Source organism: Colius striatus, chromosome W (genome assembly GCF_028858725.1).
Source record: "Colius striatus isolate bColStr4 chromosome W, bColStr4.1.hap1, whole genome shotgun sequence".
In the NCBI taxonomy this organism is placed as follows: domain Eukaryota; kingdom Metazoa; phylum Chordata; class Aves; order Coliiformes; family Coliidae; genus Colius; species Colius striatus.
Genome location: NC_084789.1, coordinates 8,081,431 through 8,104,039, shown reverse-complemented (window position 1 = coordinate 8,104,039; position 22,609 = coordinate 8,081,431). Strand labels below are relative to the sequence as shown.

The 22,609-nt window shown below is 43.4% G+C and overlaps 1 protein-coding gene and 1 long non-coding RNA gene across 4 annotated transcripts in view; one reads left to right on the top strand and one right to left on the bottom strand.

The window, feature by feature from the left end:
• Positions 1-4,601: 4,601 nt before the first annotated feature.
• LOC133628390 (uncharacterized) lies at positions 4,602-5,748 on the bottom strand. The gene is made up of 3 exons (XR_009820682.1): positions 5,610-5,748; positions 5,345-5,507; positions 4,602-5,068 (listed from the first exon to the last, which is right to left on the bottom strand). It is a non-coding gene; the product is annotated as an uncharacterized LOC133628390 (long non-coding RNA).
• The window catches only part of LOC133628389 (E3 ubiquitin-protein ligase KCMF1), a 61,662-nt gene continuing 44,354 nt past the window's right edge, over positions 5,302-22,609 (top strand). The window contains exon 1 of one of the 3 annotated variants that reach the window (XM_062016510.1): positions 5,302-6,041. In XM_062016510.1, coding sequence (XP_061872494.1) covers positions 6,026-6,041 — 16 coding nt within the window. In that variant the 5' untranslated portion in view covers positions 5,302-6,025. The remainder of the gene's footprint in view (positions 6,042-22,609) is intronic. The other 2 variants (XM_062016509.1, XM_062016511.1) reach the window with 2 other exon arrangements.

Here is a 22,609-nt window from a genome sequence, read left to right as displayed (position 1 = left end):
TACCAAATGCATTAAAAACAAATCCCTTAGTTAAGGGTAATGGCAAAGCTGACAACTGGGATTTGATCATTTCATGGTTACCAACAATAACAACAGAGCCACAGGAGTTAGAATTATTTGGATCTATAAAGATGGATTTTTGTGTTATGTTTAATTTTACTGACAATACCAAAACATTTTAGACAGAATGTGGATCCCATCCTGGGAGTGTATAAAACACAACATCTTGGTGCAATTATACTTCACCAAAAAGATCCAGGTCTAGTCTTGTGCCTGTACAATTACCAAAGGGAATTTGTCTGATTTGTGGGGACCAGGCATGGCCTGGAATACCCTCGAGATCACAAGGGGGACCGTGCAGTTTGGGATGACTGATGATCTTGATGCCTAATCACATAATAATTTGGAAACATCGTCATCCAAAACGATTTGTGCGTGCATTTACTAGCGAATGTGATGACCATGTTACCTTTGGTCTCCCTCAGCAATAATAGCAACTAGTATATTTGTTCCAGGTGTAGGAGTATGCTTCATTAACTCAGCTATGCAAATTAGGATGCTGGCTTAGCAAACAAAGTAATGAAACCTCAATAACATTAGAAGGCTTGATTAGTGATGTAAGTAGTATTAGACATGCAACTTTGCAAAATAGAGCTGCTATAGATTTTTTGCTTTTAGCTCATAGTCATGGTTGTCAAGACTTTGAAGGCATATGTTGTTTTAATCTTTCTGATCATAGTGAATCTATTCACAAAGCTTTGACATATTTAAAGGCTCATGCTAAGAATATTATGGTGGGTTATAACCCTTTTGATGATTGGCTTCAATCAGCTTTTGGGGGGTTGTCACCTTGGTTGACTATGTTAATCAAAGAAGGGTTAAGGTGGGTATTGATTATTTTGCTTTTGCTTATAATGTTTAGAATAATATATAGTTGTATTATGAAGGCAGTGCATAAATTGACTGACTCAGTCTTGATCGTGCAAAAACAAAACGGGGGAATTGTGGAGAAAAAATGAGGGAGCAAAACTTCTCAACATCCCTCCTTGTTGGTTCCTCGATCATCTGCGACAGGAAGTTGTCATCAACAATCTGTAGGAACCTCCTAGACTGTGTGTGCTTGGCTGTGTGGCTATCCCAGCAAATATCAGGGTAGTCCTCCCCAAGGAGGACCAGGGACTGTGATCGTGAGGCAGCTCTCAGCTGTTTCTAGGCGGCCTTGTCCACATCCTCCTCCTGATCAGGTGGCCTGTAGCAAACTCCTACAACATTATCACCTGCCTTGCCCTGCCCATTAATTTTTACCCATAAGCACTCTACCCACTCCTCATCCCCACCCAGCCACAGTTCAGTACACATTAATTGCTCCCTCACATAGAGAGCAACTCCACCTCCACGCCTTGTCAGTCTGTCTTTCCTGAACAATCCATAGCCCTCCATGGCTGTGCTCCAGTCATGGCAGCTGCCCCACCACGTCTCTGTGACTGCAATGAGGCCGTAGCCCCACATCCACACCCACATCTCCAGTTCCTCCTGCTTATTCCCCAGGCTGCGTGCATTGGTGTAGAGGCTGTGCAGGGACTTACTCAAACACAGAGGTTTCCCTGGACGGGTGCAGGAGGTTCCTCCCCAGTTTGACTCTTTCTCGGGGTGGTCAGCCTTCCGTATCTCAGCCCAGTGTGCAGATGAAGGGCACTTATCATTGCATTCCCTGTCCTGCCCCGTTTCCCAGCTAGAGGAGACAGCTTGTTCTGTTTTGCTTCTCCCCCCACCCCCCAAGTCCCTTAGTTAAAAGACCTCTTTATTAAATTTGCTAGTCTACTCCCAAATAATCCAGTGCCTTTACGGGAGAGATGAATCCCATCCCATCCTTTCAAGCTGTAGTCCCCAAGGAAGGATCCATTGTCAAAGTACCCAAAGCCTTCTCGCCAGCACCAGCCTCTCAGCCAGGACTTCACTTGGCTGATTTTTCCATTGCAGATTCCCCATTTATCTCTAGTGAACAGGATAGAGGAGGAAATAACCTGAGCCCCTCTACATTTTACCCGCTTCCCCAAGGATTTAAAATCCATCTGGATCCTGGAGATGTCATGCCTCATGACATCATTAATACCTACATGGAACACAAGTAAGGGGTAGTAGCCTGCATCCCTGACGAGCTGTGGCACTCTCGGCCACATCCCTGATCTTGGCTCCTGGCAGGCAGCACACCTCTCTTGACTCCCTACCTGCTCCACAGATGGGTCTCTCAGTGCCCCTTAGCAATGAGTCACCCACAACAAGCACCTGTCGCCTCTTCCTACGATGTCCAATTATGATTGTCTTAATGTCAGTGATAATTTTTATATGTATCTATTTTGTTACATTGTTTAATTATCTGCACAAGAAAAATCACTGAAAAGGCAGAAGAGTTTGGAAGTGAGGCTTAAACTTATAAGTTAATAGCCTCAAATGAAAATGAGGGATTGATAAAAGAATTAAACAGTAAAGAATATCTTGTAGGCCTTGAGTTAAGGGAAACTGAGGCAAGATTCTTCTCTAGTGTGCACAGGTGTGGATGGTGGAGGCCTTGTAGTCAGTAGGAAGACATAAAGAAGTATTAATGAGCTAACCTGGAAGACAGAAGGAAGGGAAGATAAGGGGAGGAGATAATAAATAACTTGAAAAAAAGATATATCAGCAACTAACAAGGCCTTTTAAGGTGAACCATATGGACTACATCAGGGTCTAATAGCAGACACTCCAAAATGACCACCAAAGACCCCCAAAGGATCCCTGACTCAAATCATGGAGCATGCACAAGGAGGTAGGGAGTATGTAAATAACTACTGGGAACTAAAATGAATATGCATGTATTTTCTGAGGAATATAATGAATATGTAACTCAAAGGTAGCTGTCTTAGTGTGATAACAGACACACTTTGGAGGAAATATCCCCATGTGTCTCCATTGCTGCAGCTTTGAATAAAAGAATGCCTGCTTTCTAAAACTCCAAACTGAGTCTTAAAGAGTTTATTCAAACTGACTTTTACAGTATCATAGAATCATAGAATGGTAGGGTTGGAAGGAACCTTTAGAGATCATCTAGTCCAACCCTCCTGCAGAAGCAGGTCAAACTAGATCAGGTTGCATAGGAACATGTCCAGGTGGGTCTTGAAGACCTCCAAGGAAGGAGACTCCACAACCTTCCTGGGCAGCCTGTTCCACTGCTTCGTCACCCTCATAGTATGTGGTGATTAGTTGCCAGCTAATACTATGCAGTATTACCAGGACAGCCTTGAGGCTTTGTTCTGTGCTGCAAGACATAGGCAATACTGTCCCCTAAAATGGAAACCTAGAACAAAGTGCCAACTTCAAAAGAATGTGTGCATGGTGATGTAGTGATCCTAACTAGAAGAGAATTGTACAGTGAGAAGTTAGTGATTCACACAATTAAGTGCAGGCCTGCATCATTCTACACATATCCGTTAGCCACAGGATAAACTTAGTCAGGTTATTGTAACAGAGGAGGCTGCAGGCAGCTCCCACCTGGTACCAGTGATTACACCCCTTGCATTTATTTCCCTTGATCTAAAAGCAGTGAGTTCTCATGTAAACATATTTTCTGTTTGACAGTATAGAATCATATAATCGTTATGGTTGGGAAAGACCTTTAAGATCATTGAGTCCATCCACTAACCTAACACTGCCAAGCCCATCACTAAACTAAACCACATCCCTCAGCACCTCATCTATGCATCTTTTGAATATCTCCAGGAATGTTGACTCCACCACCTCCCTGGGCAGCCCACTCCAATGCTTAACAACCCTCTCGGTAGAAATGAACGGAACAGGGTAACCCTTTTTACAGACAGGGTTTGCATGGTGTGTTGCACCCTGATCAGAGGCACATTCAATGTTGCCTATCTCAGGATTCCTAGCATCTGAAGGGACATAACACTATTTATGCTATCTGCTCTCCTTTATAGTGTTAGCTGTAATAACATTTAAAATAATACATTACAGAGTCTTAAGCACTTTTCTTATCTGGATCATCATGAAACAACAGCTCCTGGTGCAAAACACTCTCCTCCCTCTCTATTTCCAAATCTCTCTCCCCCACCCCTCCCTCTTTTCACCTCTCCTCCTTTCCTCCCCCCCAACCCTCTTCTCCCTACTTTCCCCTCTTCCTATTCCCTTCAACCCCACACACCTATATCACCATCTTCTTCTCTCTCCTTATCTACTCTCCTTTCTTACTCCCTCTATATACCTCCCTCCTTCCTCCCTTCCTGTCCCCCTCCCAACTCCCTTTTATCCTTCCCCCTTCTCTCCCTACCTCCTTTTTCCTTCCTCCTACTACCCTTCCCCCATCTGATCCATTCTTCACCCCTCCCCCAATAGTTGTTTTATCTTTACAATTTCTTCTCTAGACTAATGTCTCTTCACAAAAGATAAAAAGTTGCAGGGAAAGCAAATAAAATTCTGCAAGTCACAAACATTTTGCTTTTTCATCATTTTTTATAAGGTTCTGTCTCCCCTCTTCCCAACTATGTGGCTCTCACTTCTTGGGACATGTCTCTCAACAGCAATCAGGCATGCTGCTGCTATCTTAATCCTCTTATAGGAAAACTCCTGCAGCAGTCAGGAGCTATGCAAGGTTTGGAGCTTCCCCTCCCCATTCTGAAACACCGATCCCTGTCCTTTGGAGCCTAACACTAATAAAGAGACTGAATGAAAAAAACTGCACAGAAAAATATGGGAATATTCCACTAAAGTAACTTTGTTTATCTATGACAAATCAGTATGTTACCGTGGCCACAAGCTCACCCTCTCTTCTGGGCACTTCACAGCCTAAGCAGAAACACTGAGAATTATCAAGACTAGGTAAAACCCATGCGTGTGCAATATGGCACCTGTTGCAGGCAGGCTAGCATTTACTTCTCATCTGTTTAAGAAGTTACTCGAGCACCCTCAGCATTGCAGGAGTCAGGCAGCTAGGATGGGGCAGGAAGCATCAAGGCATGGGTCAGATTCATCGCTGCTCGCTACACCTCCCCGAATTACAGAAAGGGGTTTGCAAGCCACACTGGAAAAAAGAGAGGGAATGGGAAGTACCATGAACCTCGGTGAATTTGTTCCCTTCCTCAAGGCTGCTGTCAGGTTGCTGCCATTCTTCTCGCTCTGGCGTCTTTATTAGGGGACGAGGGAGGAGATCTCTGTGAACCCGCAAAGGCGCAGCGCCACCACTGCAGCAGTGTGTTCTACAACAGGGGACGAGCTGAGTGACTCCTCCCTGCCTCCCGCGATACGCGGGCAGTTGGCAAAGGCTAAAATGGCGGAGGAGGCTGTTTCTAATAAATACCTGAAGACAGCAGTCTTTCCTAGTTTGGAGGAAGAAGGGGAGAGCTCCATCCAGTACATGTAACCTACGCTCAACCCCGCGGTTTTCCCTGCGTTGGATGATGCCGATCCTACTTTCCACTGGCTGTGTATTTCCCCTTCCTTCCTGTGTGCAGTAGCAGCGGCTATAGGATAGTGAAGGAATGAAGAAAAAAAGAGAAATAATTAAAAAAACACCAAACCAAAACAGGCGGAGAATGAAAGAAATTAGGAGACCTTAAACTTACGACGAGAAAGAGTCAGTGTTCTTACAGTAACAATTGAAGAGGGAACAGAGGTGGAGACTCAGGAAGAGGGATGTAGATTAAAGCGGCGGAAGAGGAAGAGGGGCCTAAGATTTACTGTATCGCGGCGCCTAGGAAGTCGCTGCTGGTGGATCCGCCCCCCTAAGGGAGGGAGTGAGAGAGAGAGAGACAGGCTGGCTGGCTGGCCTGCTGGCTGGGGCCGTTGGAATAGATACCTTTTCGCTTCATATGCTCACCCCCCCCCCCCCCCCCCCCTTCATTTCTTTCCCCTTTTTGTTGCTTGTTCGTTTCGCGCTTGACAGTCACTGCGTAAGTCGGGAGGGACCTAGGCTAAAACGACGCTCGAGCAACCCAGCAGGAGCCTAGGGACAAGCCTGGGCTACAGCCTCAAAATTAGGATGTCCCGTCATGAAGGTGAGAGACCTAAGGCCGCGGGAGGCGGGGTGGGAGGGAGGGGGGTGGAGGGAGGGAGAAGATATGTCCTTGAGCCTTAGGGCCTCGTATGCTGCCGTGTAAGGTGGGTCAATATGGCGCCGCCGCAAAGAGCAAGGCTTATGGACTTGGTCACGGAGAACTGGCCGTAGTGGGAGGAGGAAGGAGGTGGTCAGGCCTCGCTTTGCAGAGTCTCAGGAGGGGAGATGGTGGCCGTGTCTGTTACGGGTAGGCCCCGAGTCCCTCTTCTGTCGCCCCTAAGCATGCGTGCCAGGCCTGTGCCTCGCTGAAGTTGAAGGGCCTGCTGCAGCTTGAAGTGGGTTCGGTCTCTGTCACCCCCTACTAACTTGCGATTCAGGCCTTGCCTATCCGGGCAAGGAGTGTGTCAGAGACAAATAACAGAGGGGAGGATACAGAGGAACTGTTTATTTTCACTCCTTTTACTTCACTGAAGGATGGGCCTGAGAGGTAGGCCTGGAAGAATCTGTTTTTGGGGAAAGGAGAAAAGTGTAAGGAGGCTGGGAGGTGTGTGTCAGGGTGATTCGCTGATGTGTCCTGGGAGTTGTGAATGGCACGATATGAAGGGAGAAAGTGCAGGAGGAGAAGGGGAGGCAGGCTTGGCATGACATGCTCCCTGCAAAGGGAAGTATCCACAGGTTTCTTAGGCTAGAGAGGAGGAGAAAGGACTATGGGGTATGAGGTACAGGGAGAGTAATGCTTGAGGGGAGGCCATGCAAAGAGGCCTGGCATCCAGGAGAAGTGGATTGGGGTGTGGTCTGCTTTGGTATAATGAAAGGTGGTGGTGGTGTACTCAGCAGGTATAGAAGGAACTCTTACACATAACTTACTGTGGTGTTGGGATTGGGAGAGTTTGTAGAGTCTTTGTGGTCTTGTTCAGCTGTAATTTGTATTTTGATAGCTTTGACAAGTTGAGAAGCAATGTGGGTTTTTTTTAGATTTTATTTTTAAAAAGGAAACATACTGATACAGTAGTAGCTTTTGTAGAGAAGTTGTCATGCAATTATTTTGTTCTTGTTCTTATGGTTTCTGTTTTGTGGGATTTTTTTTTTGCTACAAGTGGATAATTAAGGATTAATTAAAAAAGTGAGAAGAATGGAGAGAGAAAAATGAAAGAAGGGAATGTATGTAGAGAGAAGGTGTTTGATATTTGTAAAGAAATGTACTTGGTTTTCTACCTATTGGTGGTAGTTGTACTAGTCTAAAATATTCTGTACAAGTTCTGCATTGTATCTTGAAAGGATAATTCTTTGCACTATTAGGAACTAAATTTAGCACCTGTCTCCATACATAATTTTAATTCTCCAGGAGCTGTGAGAATAATGGTTTTTAAAGGAATGGAGATTGCTTCCAAAACATTAAATAAAGATATGTGCTAGAAGACTTCAATGTTTGGGACTAATAATACTGACTTCTAGACAGAGGATTGGTAGCTTGATGCTGAGCTAGGGTATGATGGCGATTCAGTGTATAGCTATAGCATTTAGTTAGTGTGTGTGTGCAGTCTTGCCTGAGTCTATTAACACTTTTTTTTTTCTAGTAAAGGTACCAAATCCTCTTGGTTCTTTTCTGATTAAGATGTGATTTTGATGGTGTATGTGTTTTGGTTGGTGTGTGGGTTAGTCTTGTTTGGTTGGGTTTTTTTCCAAAGAGGGTGGATGGGATTGTTGGACTGTCTGTATCCTATGCAGATAATGAGGCAAATGCTAACAACAGTGAGTAAAATAAGAGTTAATAAGTTTTTGTTTGTGGCTTTGTTGAAGAAAGTACTCTGTAAACTGCTGCTGTGACAGATATCCGTGGTATGGGTTTTAAAGCAGGGTAGTAGGATGCAGACTTATTAGACTGCACTGGTTAAAGCTACAAAAGTGGTATGATGTGATGTTCATGCATGTTGTGGTGTTTTAATGAAGGAGAAGAATTATCAAAACAGTTTTTTAAAATGTGTTTCTGATTGATAGAGGTTATGATAGAGATTTTTCTGGTGGATGTTAGGTTTTGTTTGTAGCCTGGGGAATAATGTTTTTCTCAGTCTTTCTATTCATCAGCAGAAATTGAGGTATGGTAATAATGTTGAGTGTAGTTTTGTTAAAATCAATGTTCTTTGACATTAAGTGTTTTTAAAAATGAAAATTGTTATCTTCTAATAAACTGATGGTAATGTTACATTGTTGACATAAATATCTTTTTTTTTATAAAAGGAAAAACCCCATCAAAACTGAAATTATACAAAGCTGCAACAACAGTTGTACTTTGTGATAGGTTGTCATGGTTTGACATGACAACTGTTTCTGGTACAAAACCATGACAGTTTTTTATAGGAACCTGGTTTGTCTTGTTTTCTTAATGTTTTTCTTTTAACATGTTTTAAGTGTTAACCTTATAACTAATATAAAATTATAATAAGTTGCCTTGATGTAGGGTCTGGGGTTGGCTGAGAGTTCTCAATCTTACAGATGAGAAGTTGATTGAAGTTGTTTTTGCAAGGATAAGATATAGGAGAAAAGTGAGTTTTGAACACATAAAGTTGGATCTATGCTGCGTGTTTGTTGTCAAAATGGCTTGATTTTGCTAGAATCAGTTTTGTCATGGGGAAGAATTTGAGAAGATAAATCCTGGAGAACTTGGAATTTCAATGTCTCAGCTCTAAATAAATATGTGATGGACTTAAATTTCTTTTCATCAGGGTCTCTTGGCAATTTGCTTAGTAACAAGAAATTGTCATGTTGTGGATCAGAAGTTGGTTTGGAGACAGGATAGAGTAGAAGTCAACCATTGACATTTTGTCACTGACTGTGTTATACCTTCAGAAATGGAACTGGTATAGAACTTTAAAAATTATCTAGACAGGGGAGGATGTTGAGGAAGAGACTAGTGGTGTAGGAATGTTTGCAAGTAAGGCAGTTATTTGAGCTGGGAGTGATTAGAAGGTTTTCCAAGGAAATTTAGAAAGGGATAAATAAGCTCAATGCATGAACAGCAGCAGCAAAGTAAAATTAGCTTGTGTTAAAAGGAAAAGCAGTAGGGAGAAATTAACTTTTCAGATACCTTAAAGGGTCTACTTCTGTGGTATCCATTTGGGAAAGCTTGTGGGGTATCCCTGTAGATAATCATGCCTCTGTTTTTACTGCTACTGTGTTTGCTGGTAAGACATGAAAAATGTTACTGCATTCAAGAAGCTGTTCAGAATAGCAAGATTGTCAAGTTGAGCACTCCAGAGCTGAATGTGCCAGAACTAGCTAGTGCAGAGAAATCAAATCCATCCCTGAGTACATGCACTGTGAAATTACATAGTCACATATCTTCTCTGTTGTACTATGCCTTGTCAGGGATGTATAGGGAAGGAGGCTGTTGTATGTAGGGGAGAGCAGATGAGGCATTATAGAAAGTACTTTTATGATGTTGATAGTTGAATTTGTTGTAGAAAGCTGGGTTTGTTCCTGGCTTTTCTATAGAGTTCTTGGGGAAATGCCAGGCAAATAACTTGGACAAGAGTTTACAGGTGGCTACTATCTGTATACTTCTTGTTTCATGAAGGCCTAACTGAGAATTTTAGGCTTTCACAGGTGCAATTCTATTATAGGACTTTCCTCCTACTTTATTTCTTAGAAATGTTTTGTCTGAAACTTCCAAACAAAATGCCATTTTGCCCTGGGGAACTTTAGGTGGACAAATGTGGTAGTTAAAGGCTGTGAAAATGGATCATAAAGAGAATACCAACAAACAGTTAAATTCAAGCAGCACTGACAGATTTCAGTATAAGTGTTAGAAACTATTGAATGCAGCTTGAATCCCCTCCAAGAACTCATGAAGTGATGTGATGGAGCGGAGCACGGGACAAGACGGATGGACAAAGGGCTATTGAATTAATAGAGACTGAAAAAAATCTTTATCTTCAAGATAGTCATTCTTCTTAGATTGTCTTTGTCTAGCTTTAATATAGATGAAGAATGCCTATAAGGTTGTACCATTAAAGAGGCTGATGATTCAAAACTGATTAACAGAAGTGCTTTATCATACAGTATATAGACTGCAATACTGATTTTCACGTGAAAAAAATGGAAACCAATTTGAAGGATTAAAACTTTGGATTCTATCTCAAACCTTGTATTTCGTGTCTCTTAACTATTTGAGGTGAAAAGGTTGCTGTAGAGAATCTAGTATGTGATATTCTGTGATGTTCCTATAACTTTCCATGAATAGTCAGATGAATTTCTGATCTGAACTAATGCTAATCCCTGTGTTCTTATGTAAATATGATCCTGAATGCCATTCACATATATTGGGGTTTATGAGGCAAGGTGGGGGCTTCAGAGGTGGCCTCAGTGAGATGAGACATGGGGCTGCCCATGTGCTGGACAGAGCTGGTTCTAGCTGGCTCTGCAAAAGACCCACAGCTGTCCAAAGCTGAGCCAGTCATTGAAACTGATGACACCTCTGTCAAAACAAATTTAAGAAAAGGTAAAAATGCTGTGCAGCAAGGTATGTAAGAAAGGGGGGAGGGGAGTGGAAGTTTAACAGACAATCTTGCAGACAGTAACATCAGAAAAAAAGGAGGAGGAGGTGCTCTGAGTGCTATAGCAGGTATATTTCCTTGCAGCCTATGGAGAGGAGTGGGAGCAGGCCAGTGGTAGGACCTGTGGCCCAGGAAGAGGACCACAATGGAGCAGGCTCCAGGAGGGAACTGTAGCCTATGGAGAAGACCTCATGCTAGAGCATTCTTTTTCCGAAGGACTGTAGTCTCTGGAGAGGACCTGTGCTGGAGCAGGGGAAAAGCGTGAGGAGAAGGAGCGGCAGAGACAAACTGTTACTAACTGACCACAATCCTCAGTTCAATGTCCCTCCCGTGCCCCTTGGTTTAGGGGGAGGAAGCAGAAGATTTGGGAATGAAGAAGTAAAGTTGAGCCTCAGAAGAAAGGGCAGGGGGCAAGGTAGAAAGTTTGTTAGTTTCTTGGGTTGGTTTCTTGACATCCTACTTAATTAATTGCCAATTAAAAATAATTTTTCCTCAAGTTGAGTCTATTTTGCCTGTGACAGTAATTGGTGATCCCCCTGTCTTGCCCCATAAGTTTTTTTGCTCTACAGATTGATGGTAGTGTGGCATGAAATTGGTGGTAGCCTATGTGGATAAATATATAGGCATGTGCAAGTGTGCTAGAAAGCCTTCAGTATTATTTGGGGTCTGGACACAAGTGTCTTGCAGGTATCCAACTGGATAGTCATGTTCTAAACCGTTTTATTAGTGATGTTGTCTGGATACCTATCTCAAGTATCCCAGTCTAAGAAGCAATGGATAATAGGAGTTTCTCAAGGTTGGAAATGTATTAGGAGATATTAGTAGAAGGATTACTGTGTACCTGTCAGTAATTTCAGTCATTGCTGGGAAAGAAAAACTTATTAAAAACAATGTTCAAATTTATTGGCTATAAGCTTATTGCCTAACTTACAACTAGCATACACAGAAGTATATATTTTAGAAAAAAGTTTGCTTGGATGGATCTTGAAATTGCTGGGAGTCTTAATATAGATAAGCCTTTGTCAACTGGACTTCTCTGATTATTAGAAAGTCCTTATAGGTAGACAACAGATTGATTTATAGCAGATTTCATTCTAATTTTGACCGTGAAAAGGTAGTTGTCTGAAAGAAAAATTCAAGATGCCTTTTAAGAAGGGCACCAAAGCTTTGCCAAAGTAAGACACAGAGACCATGATTGCAGTTTAAACTTTTAAAATACCCTCTCAATTCTTAATGATTGTGAATTACCTCGCATACATCTTAATTCTGTCCTTGTCCCCTGCTATTGTATATATTGCCCGTGTAAGATGAAAATATAAGTTGACTTAATTGCTGTACAGATAGAAGACTCATCCCCAGACTCTTTACTTCTTCTGTAAACCATGACCATCTTTCATCTTATAGACTTGTAATTGTAGATTATATTAATTAAATCGATTGTGAATTTAAGTTGAATTGGGAGATGGGAGGTATCATTTGACTCCTAAAAACTTTAGATATGCTTCTCAGCACTCTTCTTCTTTGGTTGTCTTCAACTTCAGAGAAATCTAAGGATGAAAAGCTTTTTGCCCCGTATTTTTTTGAATACTGAAAGCAGAATAGGTGCCATGATCTGCAAAATGTTCTTTTTTGGGTCTCTCGGTCTACAAATTACCACCTATTTGATAGGCAGGACTTGACTATAAAAAAACCTTCCAAGATAAGGAAGACTTAGTGTGAGGAGCTGAAAAAGCAATATGGAACTTTCTTATAGAACAGTGCTTTATAAGTAAAGGATTTTCTTAGAGTAGTTCTGTGACCACCCTCATGTATGATCAAACTAGTACTGGTAGATGTTTCTATAGATGTTATTCCAGATACCCTGTTCCTTCAGACAGCTATCTGCAGAGCACAGGTTAGTAGGCTTAACATGGTCATGGTTTTGCCCAGTCAGCAATGAAGCATCATGACAGTCTCTTGCTCACTGCTCCCCATCCATTCCCACCCTCCTAAGGATGGCAGAGACCCCAGTGAGATGGGAAGAAAAAAAGATAACCAAGGACATTGTAGATTGAGATAAGGGCAGGGAGGGCTCACTGCCAGTTACGGTTCCGGACAAAACAGACTCCACTGCTTGACTTAGAGGAAAGTAAGGAAAGTTTATTCTACTACCTACAAGAAACAGAACAAGAAGCAAAAAGAGAGCAGGATGATGAGAAACTTGCAACCAGCACTTTAAGATCTTCCTCCCCCATCCCTCCTTTCTTCCTGGGCTCAGCTCACTGCTCCCAATATCTCTACGTCCTCCCCCCTCAATGACTTGGGGGTAGGGAATGGGGGATATGGTCAGTCTTTCACAGATGGGCTCTGCCGCTTCTCTCTTCTCAGAGGAGGATGACTTCTCGCATTCTTCCTGTGCTCCAATATGGGGGCCATCCCACAGGATACAGTCCTTAACAAACTTCTCTGGTGTGGGTACTTCCCAACAGTTATGACTTCTGCAAATATGGTGTCCCTCCCATGGAACACAGCCTCTGGGCATAGTCACTACTCCTGGCATGGGGTCTTTTACCAAGTGCAAGCAAATCTGCTTCCCCAATCCTCTCCACAGGACACGGCGTTCTCTGCTCCAGCACACCTCCTCTTCTCTTCCCTCCCTGACCTTGAGGTCCATATGGTCACCTCTCTCTCTTCTAACTCCTTGCACCACCACCAGCCAGAAAAAGAAGGAATGATAGAACAAGAAGGAACAGGAAGAACCCTCCTCTTCCGCTGCTTCTTAAAAAGTGATCGTGGAGGTGCCTAATTGGCTCAGCCCCCAAAGTGGGTCTGTCTCAGAGCTGGGGAGAGTTTTGAGCAACTTCTTACAGGAGCCCTTTCCCATTACCAGAAATGGCTCCACATAGAACCATGACAAACATATAGCAGCATATTAAACAAATCATATTTAAATGGGGTTTTCACATATGTAGGAATGTTTTATAGCCTGAAATGGTGTGAGAAAAAGCAAATTATTCAGCCTCTTATGTAATGGAAAATCATGGCTTTCCAGTAACTGGTTCCTTGAAATACAGAGCTTAGTTACTCTCTTATTTCTTTTATCCTGGAAGTAAGAATGATTTAAGCCGTGTGACCTGAAAGCTGTTTAAGGAGCTCATCTCTGATAGGGTTTTTGAGAATTATATATAAAAATACAACTATCTATTCAGGAATTAAAATAATGTCTTAGAAATAATAATTGATTGGGGCCACAGAACTTTGAATTCTGGCTTGGAGGTATTCCATGATGGATGTTATCTGAGCAACTGCATCAGATGAGCAGCTAATGACTTCTGTTTGTGTTTAAATTTCATGTTAAACTTGTTCCAAACATATCTTTCTTCAAATGTTCTTTCTGTTAATTCTTTTGAAGATAATGATTTTTTTAAACTATTTAGGATAACGTGTTAAACCTCTCTAGACTGCAAGAAGTTGCCTGCATTCTTTCTTATAGCTGTCATGGTTTAAGCTGAGTAGGCAATGAAGCACCATGCAGCAGTTTGCTCACCCCACTGTCGGGGTTTTTGCCCAGCTGGGAACAAAGAGCCACGAGGTTGTGGCAAAACAAGGAGGGGAACTGGAAGAAAAGGAGAAGAAAACCATGTGGGTTGAAGTAAGAACAGTTTAATAGAACAAAAGTTAAGAAAAAATAGTTATAACAATAAATGAAAGAATACACAGTGGTGCATGAAGGCAGTTGCTTACCACCTGGAAACTGACCCACTGGCTCCCAATCAAAAATTGAGGTTCCCAAGAGAGCCCCTCCTGGTCAGCTCCCCACCTATATACTGGGTATAATGTCAGTATAGTATCAAATACCTGTTGGCCAGCCTGAGTCAGCTGCTCTGGCTATGCCTCTTCCTACCTTTGTGTAAATGTTAACCCAATCCCAGACAAACCTAGGATGCTCCCCTCCCCCCCTCCTTTCCCCTCCTGTTGGATGGTGGAGGCCCTAGTGAGATGGGAAGAGAAAAAGATAACCAAGGGTCTTGTGGATAGAGGCAAAGGCAAGGAGGGCTCGCTTACCAAACATGGCTCCAGGCAAAACAGACTCAACTATTTGACTTAGGAAAACAAGATCAATTTAATCCACTGCCAACTAGAAACAGAACAGAGAAAGCAAAACCAGAGCAAGAAATAATAATAATAATAAAATACAAGTAGTACTTGTAAGACTTCCTTCCCCCACACCTTCCCTCTTCCTGGGCTCAGCTACCTGCTCTGGACGTCTCTGCCTCCTCTCCCCTCAGGGGTGGGGTGGGGGAAAAAGGGGGATGTGGTCAGCCTCTCACAGATGGTCTCTGTTGCTTCTTTCTCCTCAGAGGAGGATGACTTCTCGCATTCTTCCCCTGCTCCAATAGAGGATCTCTCCTGTGGTATACAGTCTTTAACAAACCTCTCTGGTGTGTGTCCTTCCCAAGGGCTCCTCACAAACCCCCAGGATGAGTCTTCTCCATGGCCAGCAGAACTCCAGGCACATTTTGCTCCAATGCCACCTTCCCACAGAGTCATGGCATCCTCTGGGCACAGCCACTCCCTCTGGCGTGGGATCCTCCACAAGCTGTCAGCATATTTCAGCTTCATCATTGCCCTCCACAGGTTGCAGGGGGACAGCTTGCTGTCTCACCATGGGATGTAGAGGAGTCTCTGTTCCAGCACACATCTTCCTCTCTTCCTTCACTGACCTTGGGGTCTGCATGGTCACTTCTCATATCTCACTCCACCACCACCTCCAATCCCCCTTCTTCCAGCCTTCTCCCTAAAAAGGTGATTGCAGAGGCTCAACCCTAGAGGTGGGTCTGACTTACAGCTGGGGATAGTTTGAGCAACTTCTTACAGAAGCCACAATTACAATTCCTTCCCTGTTACTAGAAACAGCTCCTCAAAAACCCAACACAGTGGCACTAAGGACTCTGATCTCAGCTGTATGATGTAGTTATAGTAGTCTATGCTACTTCAGTTTATTTTGGTTAAAATGAGGCAACACCTTTTATTTATGGCATTAAAGGACATGAAGGTTTTGGTGGACAAGTTGAATATAAGATGAAAGTATGGCTTGTCGTGAAGGCCAACCAAATACTGGACTGTGTTAAGAAGAGTGTAACAGCAGGTCAAGGGAGGAGCTTTTTTCCTTCCATTCAGCACTTGGGACTCCAAGTATAATCTCGTGTGTCCAGTTCTGGGCTTCCTAGTTCAAATTTGACATGGACATGTGGTTTATATACTTGAGGGATGGGATGCAATTGTAGTTTCTGTGGGTGTGACTGGTGGATATGTGTGTGTGTGTGTGTGTGTATGCGTTCTGCTTTCAGGGGTATAGGATGCAGGGGAAGACCAAAGACCACGATGGGGTTGTACAAGGCTTAGTATGGGGTATTTAGGGGAAGACCCAAAGGCAAGGGAAAGGCAGTGTTAAGGTGGATTGGAGAGGAATAAGCATGGGAAAATAGAGGGATAAGGGAATAAAAAGCCCAATCACATGTAAACAGGTTGCTGGTTGGTATACTTGTCTGGCCATGCCCTGTGCCTGATCACTGCAGTCTGTGCTGTCTTATTAAACTCCCCATCTATTTTCCTAGGTAAGGAGAATCTCTGTTTTGTGTGCATGGAGATCTAAATGCCAGCAACCAGAGAAGGGGATAAGGACTCATGAGCCTGAGGTCACAGCAACTGGAGTGCTTTCCAGTTGCATGGGTGTGTAATAGCTAGTAAACTTCAAGGTGGACTAGCTGGAAAGTAGGATGAGAGGCTTGTGAGCCAGGTATTGGAGAGGTAGTAAGTCTGGATGAGTTACTGGAGAGACCAGAGGGTCTGAGAGACAGCTACTGTGGAAAGGCCGTAAGTCTGGATGATAAATTGGGGAGACCTATTTGTGCGTGTGTCTTGGTGTGAGACAACTGGAAAACCAAGGCATCCAGGGACCAGCCACTGGATAGCCTGAGCATTTAAAGCCAGTTACTGGAGGAATCCACGGTATGTGTGTGTGTATGCACTCATGCATGAGGTCTGAGTAGTAGCAACTGGAGTGGGCCTGCAGACCTTGGAAGTTTGAATGCCTAGTTGCCAGGAATGGGGGAGACTAGGGATCTAGGGGCCAGCTACTGGAGGGATTCATATTGTACGTACATACATATCTTCCATTACAGACTTTCATCCCGATCAGCCAGAGAGAGGAACAGGAACAGGCCATTGTTGCTGTTTGTGAGAGTGCTGCTGTATTTTTCTGTCAGTGTCTATCTGCATGGCTGACTTTGCATTTGTGTGTATGTATCACATGCATGTGTGCCTATTGGAAATACATGCTCACTCAATCCTGCTACTCTTTGGACCTGGGGGTATGGCACTGTGGTAGCCTTGCCTTTATTGAGCTACTGGCTTCAGCACCTCCTAACAGAGTATACTTTTTAAACAGAATAGCCATTTTCCACCTAGCCTTGTGCAAAGATAAGAGTTTACAAGGAAAATGGAGTTATACTATTGACGGATGTGTTGGGTAATCAGTGTCTGAAAGAAAAAACTTGGTTAAGTCTATAAAAGTATGAGTTAAGATGAAGCCTAATCAGATATATTGCTTGTTCACATTGTTTGCTTTCTCCTTTTTGTTACTCTTCTGTGTGAGTTTATTGTGTGTTAAGGCAAGTTCTTAAAAACCTTCAAATCTTTTCTTGAAGAAGAAAACCCTGAAGCCTTACAGGACTCAACAGAGAAATGTCAAGTCTTGATTTTTGTTTTGTCTAACCTTAGGATTTTCTGTAGTTTCTTCCCTTGACACTTATTCTAGCCATAAAATTATTTTTCAGGTGATTCCCCCTCCCCCCCAGCTGAATCTTTATTGTCCTTTCCAGAACTGAAAAAAAAAACTCGTGACCTTGATTAAATGACAAACTTCACCATTGATTTTAATGAGTGCAGGGTTAGGGTGCTGCTATTAATATTTTCTTGCACTTGTTACTTAGAGCTCTCTTCAGTCCAAGTATGCTCTGTTCATAGAATTCATGTGGTGTTTGCTAATTTCCAAATTAACAGAAATGTTAAGTAAGGCCACACACGGCAGCATAAGAACTGGAACTGTGTAAGTCTTTCTGTGCTGATATAATGCACTTCTGTTTACTTAAATTCATGTATTTACAGTAATTAAGCAAGCTTTCATGTTGTGATGGTGTTTGAAGACTAAATTATCTTAATTGAAAGATAAGGCTACTGAGAGACAACAGCAGATATTTAATTAAAACAAAGTCTGCTTGATTACAAGTCTTTCTATTGTCCGCTAAGTTTGTAATTCTATTCTATAAAGTTATTAGGTATGAAGAAAACTTACTGTAAATAAATTTTGCTTATAGATATGACTTGTTATCTTCTAAATGTTTAGATATGTTAAATGTAATATTTTGAGAAGATAGCTACGGTTTTTAAATGCAAAGGTACATAGTCTAAAAACAGGCATATGTGTGCTGTAGGAGGAAGTGCTTTATTAATAGTTCTTTAAACTAGCTCAGAGAATGCAACAAGTGAAGACACGGACCCCAGTTATGGTGCAAGCAGAAGCAGAATCGGAATCATTTATTGTACAAGCATCCCCTTTACTTATACCCCCCCTTAGTTCCTTCTAATTAGGATTGGTTTTGTTCAGTGGCCTTCAGAGCAGCTGTGCTGATAACTTGTTCGCTACTTGCATCTCCTGTTCAGGTGGAAGCTCCTCCAATCAGCTACACGTGCACGCTGTGTTCATGCGCCAGTCCACTTTTCTCACACTGTACTGAGTCCTGCATCTTGATTTCCTACATCTCCCCCTTCTTTGTTTAATTGCTGAAGCATCAGCACAGTCTGTATCTGAGCATGCATTACTTGATTCATTGTTCTTGCAATCATAAAGTGCACAAATCCTGCAATACAAGGGAAACAACGCACAAATGTACACAGCGCTAACAAGAACACAATTCCCATCATTAATATTTGCTTTAATCAAGAGCCCAGTCTTGACCACCAGCTCAGCCCCCAAAAAGGATTCCAATCACTCACTTTAAGTTGTTGGGTGAGATCCTTCAAATCCTGAATACTCTTATGTATTGACTCTGAGTGATCACTTAAATTCATGCAACACATGCCTTCAAAATCCTCACAACCGTGTCCTTGTGCTAGCAATAAAAAAATCTATGGCGGCTCTATTCTGCAAAGTAGCATGTCTGATTGAGTCTACATCAGATAACAATCCAGTTAGTGCTAGTGAAGTACTATTGCTAAATTTTGCAAGCCAGCATCCTAATTTATTAAGCGTTGCCAAAACTTCAGCAATCTCAATACCTAGAAAAATGGTTAGTAGGTGTAGCTGTACTAAGACAGAGTGTATCTTGTCCTGTGACATTTGCTAAAGTGACCCAGACATTCTGTCGGGGCTGTGTGACTGCCCATCCTTTTGTTGTTACCCATAACAGTATTCCTGTAAAGATAAAAAATCCCATTCATGTGAACTCCTCTGGGTGTTGCTCCGCTCAGCGTTATATTCTCATTTGTCAGATGTGGCCAAACGTATTGCACAGGAACTCACTTTGGTCCTGATCCTGTGGACACACAAGCATATCCCCGTCCCCAAGTTATTAAATGCAAGGATCCTTCCCCTTGTCCCATGGCCATGTCTTGGACCTGGACCGAAGGCTGTGTTCAGAACATAGGAGAAACCCCAAAATGATGGTTCACATGTGTCATATCTGCATGATCCCGATTTAAAACATTTAACAGAAATGTAGCTTTCCATAATCGTTCAGAAGGCATATCTCCCATATTCCCCCTCTTTTGTTTAGTCAGCATTTATTTAAGTGATTTGTGGGTACGTTCAGTGACAGCCTGCCCAATGGGTGAGTATGGAATTCCTGTTGTGTGTCGGATGCCCCATTCTTGTAAAAATAGTTGTGTGGCTCTGATATAAATGCAGGCCCATTGTCAGTTTTAAAGTGCTGTGGGACTCCCATAGATGCAAAACCAGCTAACTAGTGACAACATATATCACGACTTTTTTTTCTGCTGTATGTGCAGAGGCAAAAATAAATGCAGAATATGTGTCTATGGTGACATGCACATATTTAAGATGACCAAATTCAGTAATATGAGCTATATCTGATTGACTCCCATTTGAGGCACTGGAGTGAGAGATTGACAATCAGGACAAGCTAAGATTATGTTATGAGCTTGTTCTGTGGTTAATTGAAATTGTTTTTGCAATGCTCGTCTGTTTTGGTGAAAAAGCTTATGTGAAAGTTTAGCTTGTTGAAATAACTGAGGGGTAGCCAAAGCTACTGTAGCATGACCTGCAATATGATTACCCTCTGCCAAAGGTCCAGGCAAAGATGTGTGTGATCACACATGAGTGATAAAATGTGAGTGTGAACGCCTTGAAATGTAATCCCACAATTTTTTAAGCTGGATAAACAGTTTAGGATTATTGACTTTCTTCAAAAAAGAACCTTCGATCCGCTTCACTATACCTGTAACATAGAGAGTCAGAGACAATATTAAGGTTAGTTGTTGGAAATAACTGAAATGCTTGAGCTACCACAGCAAGCTCCACCACTTGAGGTGAGCCTTTGATTATCTGAATGTCCTGATTCCAGCCATCTGTTTCTGTCCTTCAGAACACCACTGCACGATGTGTTTTCCCAGACCCATCAGTAAATACAGTGATACCTTCGGTAAGAGGTACATGAGACAACAGAATTTCAGCTCCTAGAGGAAAATCACTGAGAGAACTTAACAATGTATGTTTAGGTAAATGTACAGAGATTTTCCCAGTAAAATCTGTAAGAGTGGCCTGCATGGTCAGTGATTCTGCAGTCATCCACTCCAGCTCCCTTTTATTACTAGGTATATAAATGACATCAGGATCTGATGCTTTCAAAGTGTGCAAACGGAATCTTCCTTTCTGGACAATATAGAGTACATCTCTACTCGTGAAGTAGTTGTTTTTGAAAAAGCATGAGGCAAAAAGACCCATTCTGTGATCAAAGGAGGATCTCTGCATTCTGGATTCTATTGACACAAAAGAGCACAAGTTTGAAAGAAAGTGTCACTGGTGCGCCCGCCGGGCCCGGTCCCCACCATCTCGCAGTCTGTGTCCACCATTTTAGCAGGCGGAGGTGGGGGCGGCCTCCGGCGGCTGCCGGGCCTCTGTCGGCTCCACTTGGGCGCCTCCTTGGGCTTCAGGGGAGTGGCCGGGCCGTTCTGCGCGACCGCCCCGCACCGGGGACCGCGGGCAGGACCCTTCGCTTCGAGGCGCGGCGCGGGCTGGAGGGATGGGGTTTTCTGGGCTCCTCCCAGCCACCGCCTCCTTCTTTCCCCTCCCCCCACCCTTCTTTCCGGGACCCGACTTCTTAAGGGGGCCCTTCCCGGCCGCCGGGACCGCGAGCAGCTGCTTCTGCCTCAGCACCCCGCACCGCTCCAGCACCCGCTTCCGCTGCACGAAGTGCTTGTGCTTTCGGTTCCCGGACTCCTTTCCGCCGCGCCGCTCGGACGGAGCGAAGTCCACGTCATTCAACCGGTTAACCTCTCTAGACTCATCATCGGGGGGAAATAAATCCTGTCCTTGCTCAGAATCAATAGAGCCAGGGTCAAAAGGAAAAAGATTCTCCTCCTTAGGATCTGAGCGTTCCCCTGCCGAAAACTGTGGCCACTTTTCTTTTGACTCTGCGCATTTCCTCTAAGGCTTTGAACACCTGGCGCCACGCCAGCAGATGCTGCGTAGCTTTTTTATCAGTCCCCGTGACCGCATCCCAGAGCTTTTCACCTATTTTAGTCCACATTCCCCTGTCAAAAGTACCCGTAGGAGGGAAGTCCGGCACGTTCTTTTGGACCCAATCGAGAAAAGTTACTAAAGGCACAGTTTGCTGCTGATTGTCCAAGATGTGGTGTAACACATCTAGATTTATTTGTTGTTCCCGGGTGACTGAATTCCTCATGTCTCCTGTCCCCCGACCGCTCACCTTCTGTCCTGCAGAAAGGTGTGGGCACACGTGTGGTGTGTGATCCTGATCCTCCTGTGGTTCGGTTAGGCTATGCTGCCGGCGCGGACTTCTGAAATCCTCTTGTGAAGTCTTTTCTTGGGATCTTTAATGTGAGAATTGCCCTACAGGGACCCTTAAACATAAGAGGAGCCCGATGTTGGGCGCCATTTGCAGCAAGTGAAGACACAGACCCCGGTTATGGTGCAAGCAGAATCAGAATCGTTTATTGTACAAGCATCCCCTTTACTTATACCCCCCTAGTTCCTTCTAATCAGGATTGGTTTTGTTCAGTGGCCTTCAGAGCAGCTGTGCTGATAACTTGTTCGCTACTTGCATCTTGCTACATGTGCACGCTGTGTTCAAACGCCAGTCCACTTCTTTCTCACACTGTACTGAGTCCTGCATCTTGGTTTCCCACAAGAGAAAACTAGACTATAATTATAAACAGACTGATTAGGGCATCAAGCATAAAAAAATAAATTTTGGATGGTCAGTATTGACCCATTAGACAAGCTGGACACCCACAAATCCATGGGTCCTGATGGGATGCATCCACGAAAGCTGAGGGAGCTGGCTGATATTATTGCTAAGCTGCTCCCCATCATTTTTGAACGATCATGGAGCACAGGTGAGGTGCCTGAGAACTGGAGGAAGGCCAGTGTCACTCCGGTCTTCAAAAAGGACAAGAAGGAGGACCTAGAGAACTACAGGCCTGTCAGCCTCACCTTCACCCTTGGAAGGAAAAGATGGCTATCAGAGGGAGTGAACATGGATTCACTAAGGGGAATTCATGCTTGACCAACCTGATGGCCTTCTATGATGGCATGACTGGCTGGCTAGATGAGAGGAGAGCAGTGGATGTCATCTACCTTGACTTCAGCAAGGCTTTTGATGCTGTTTCCCATAACATCCTCATCAGAAAGCTCAAGAAGTGTGGATTGGATGAATGGACGGTGAGGCGGATTGAGAACTGCCTGAATGACAGAGCCCAGAGGGTGGTGACCAAT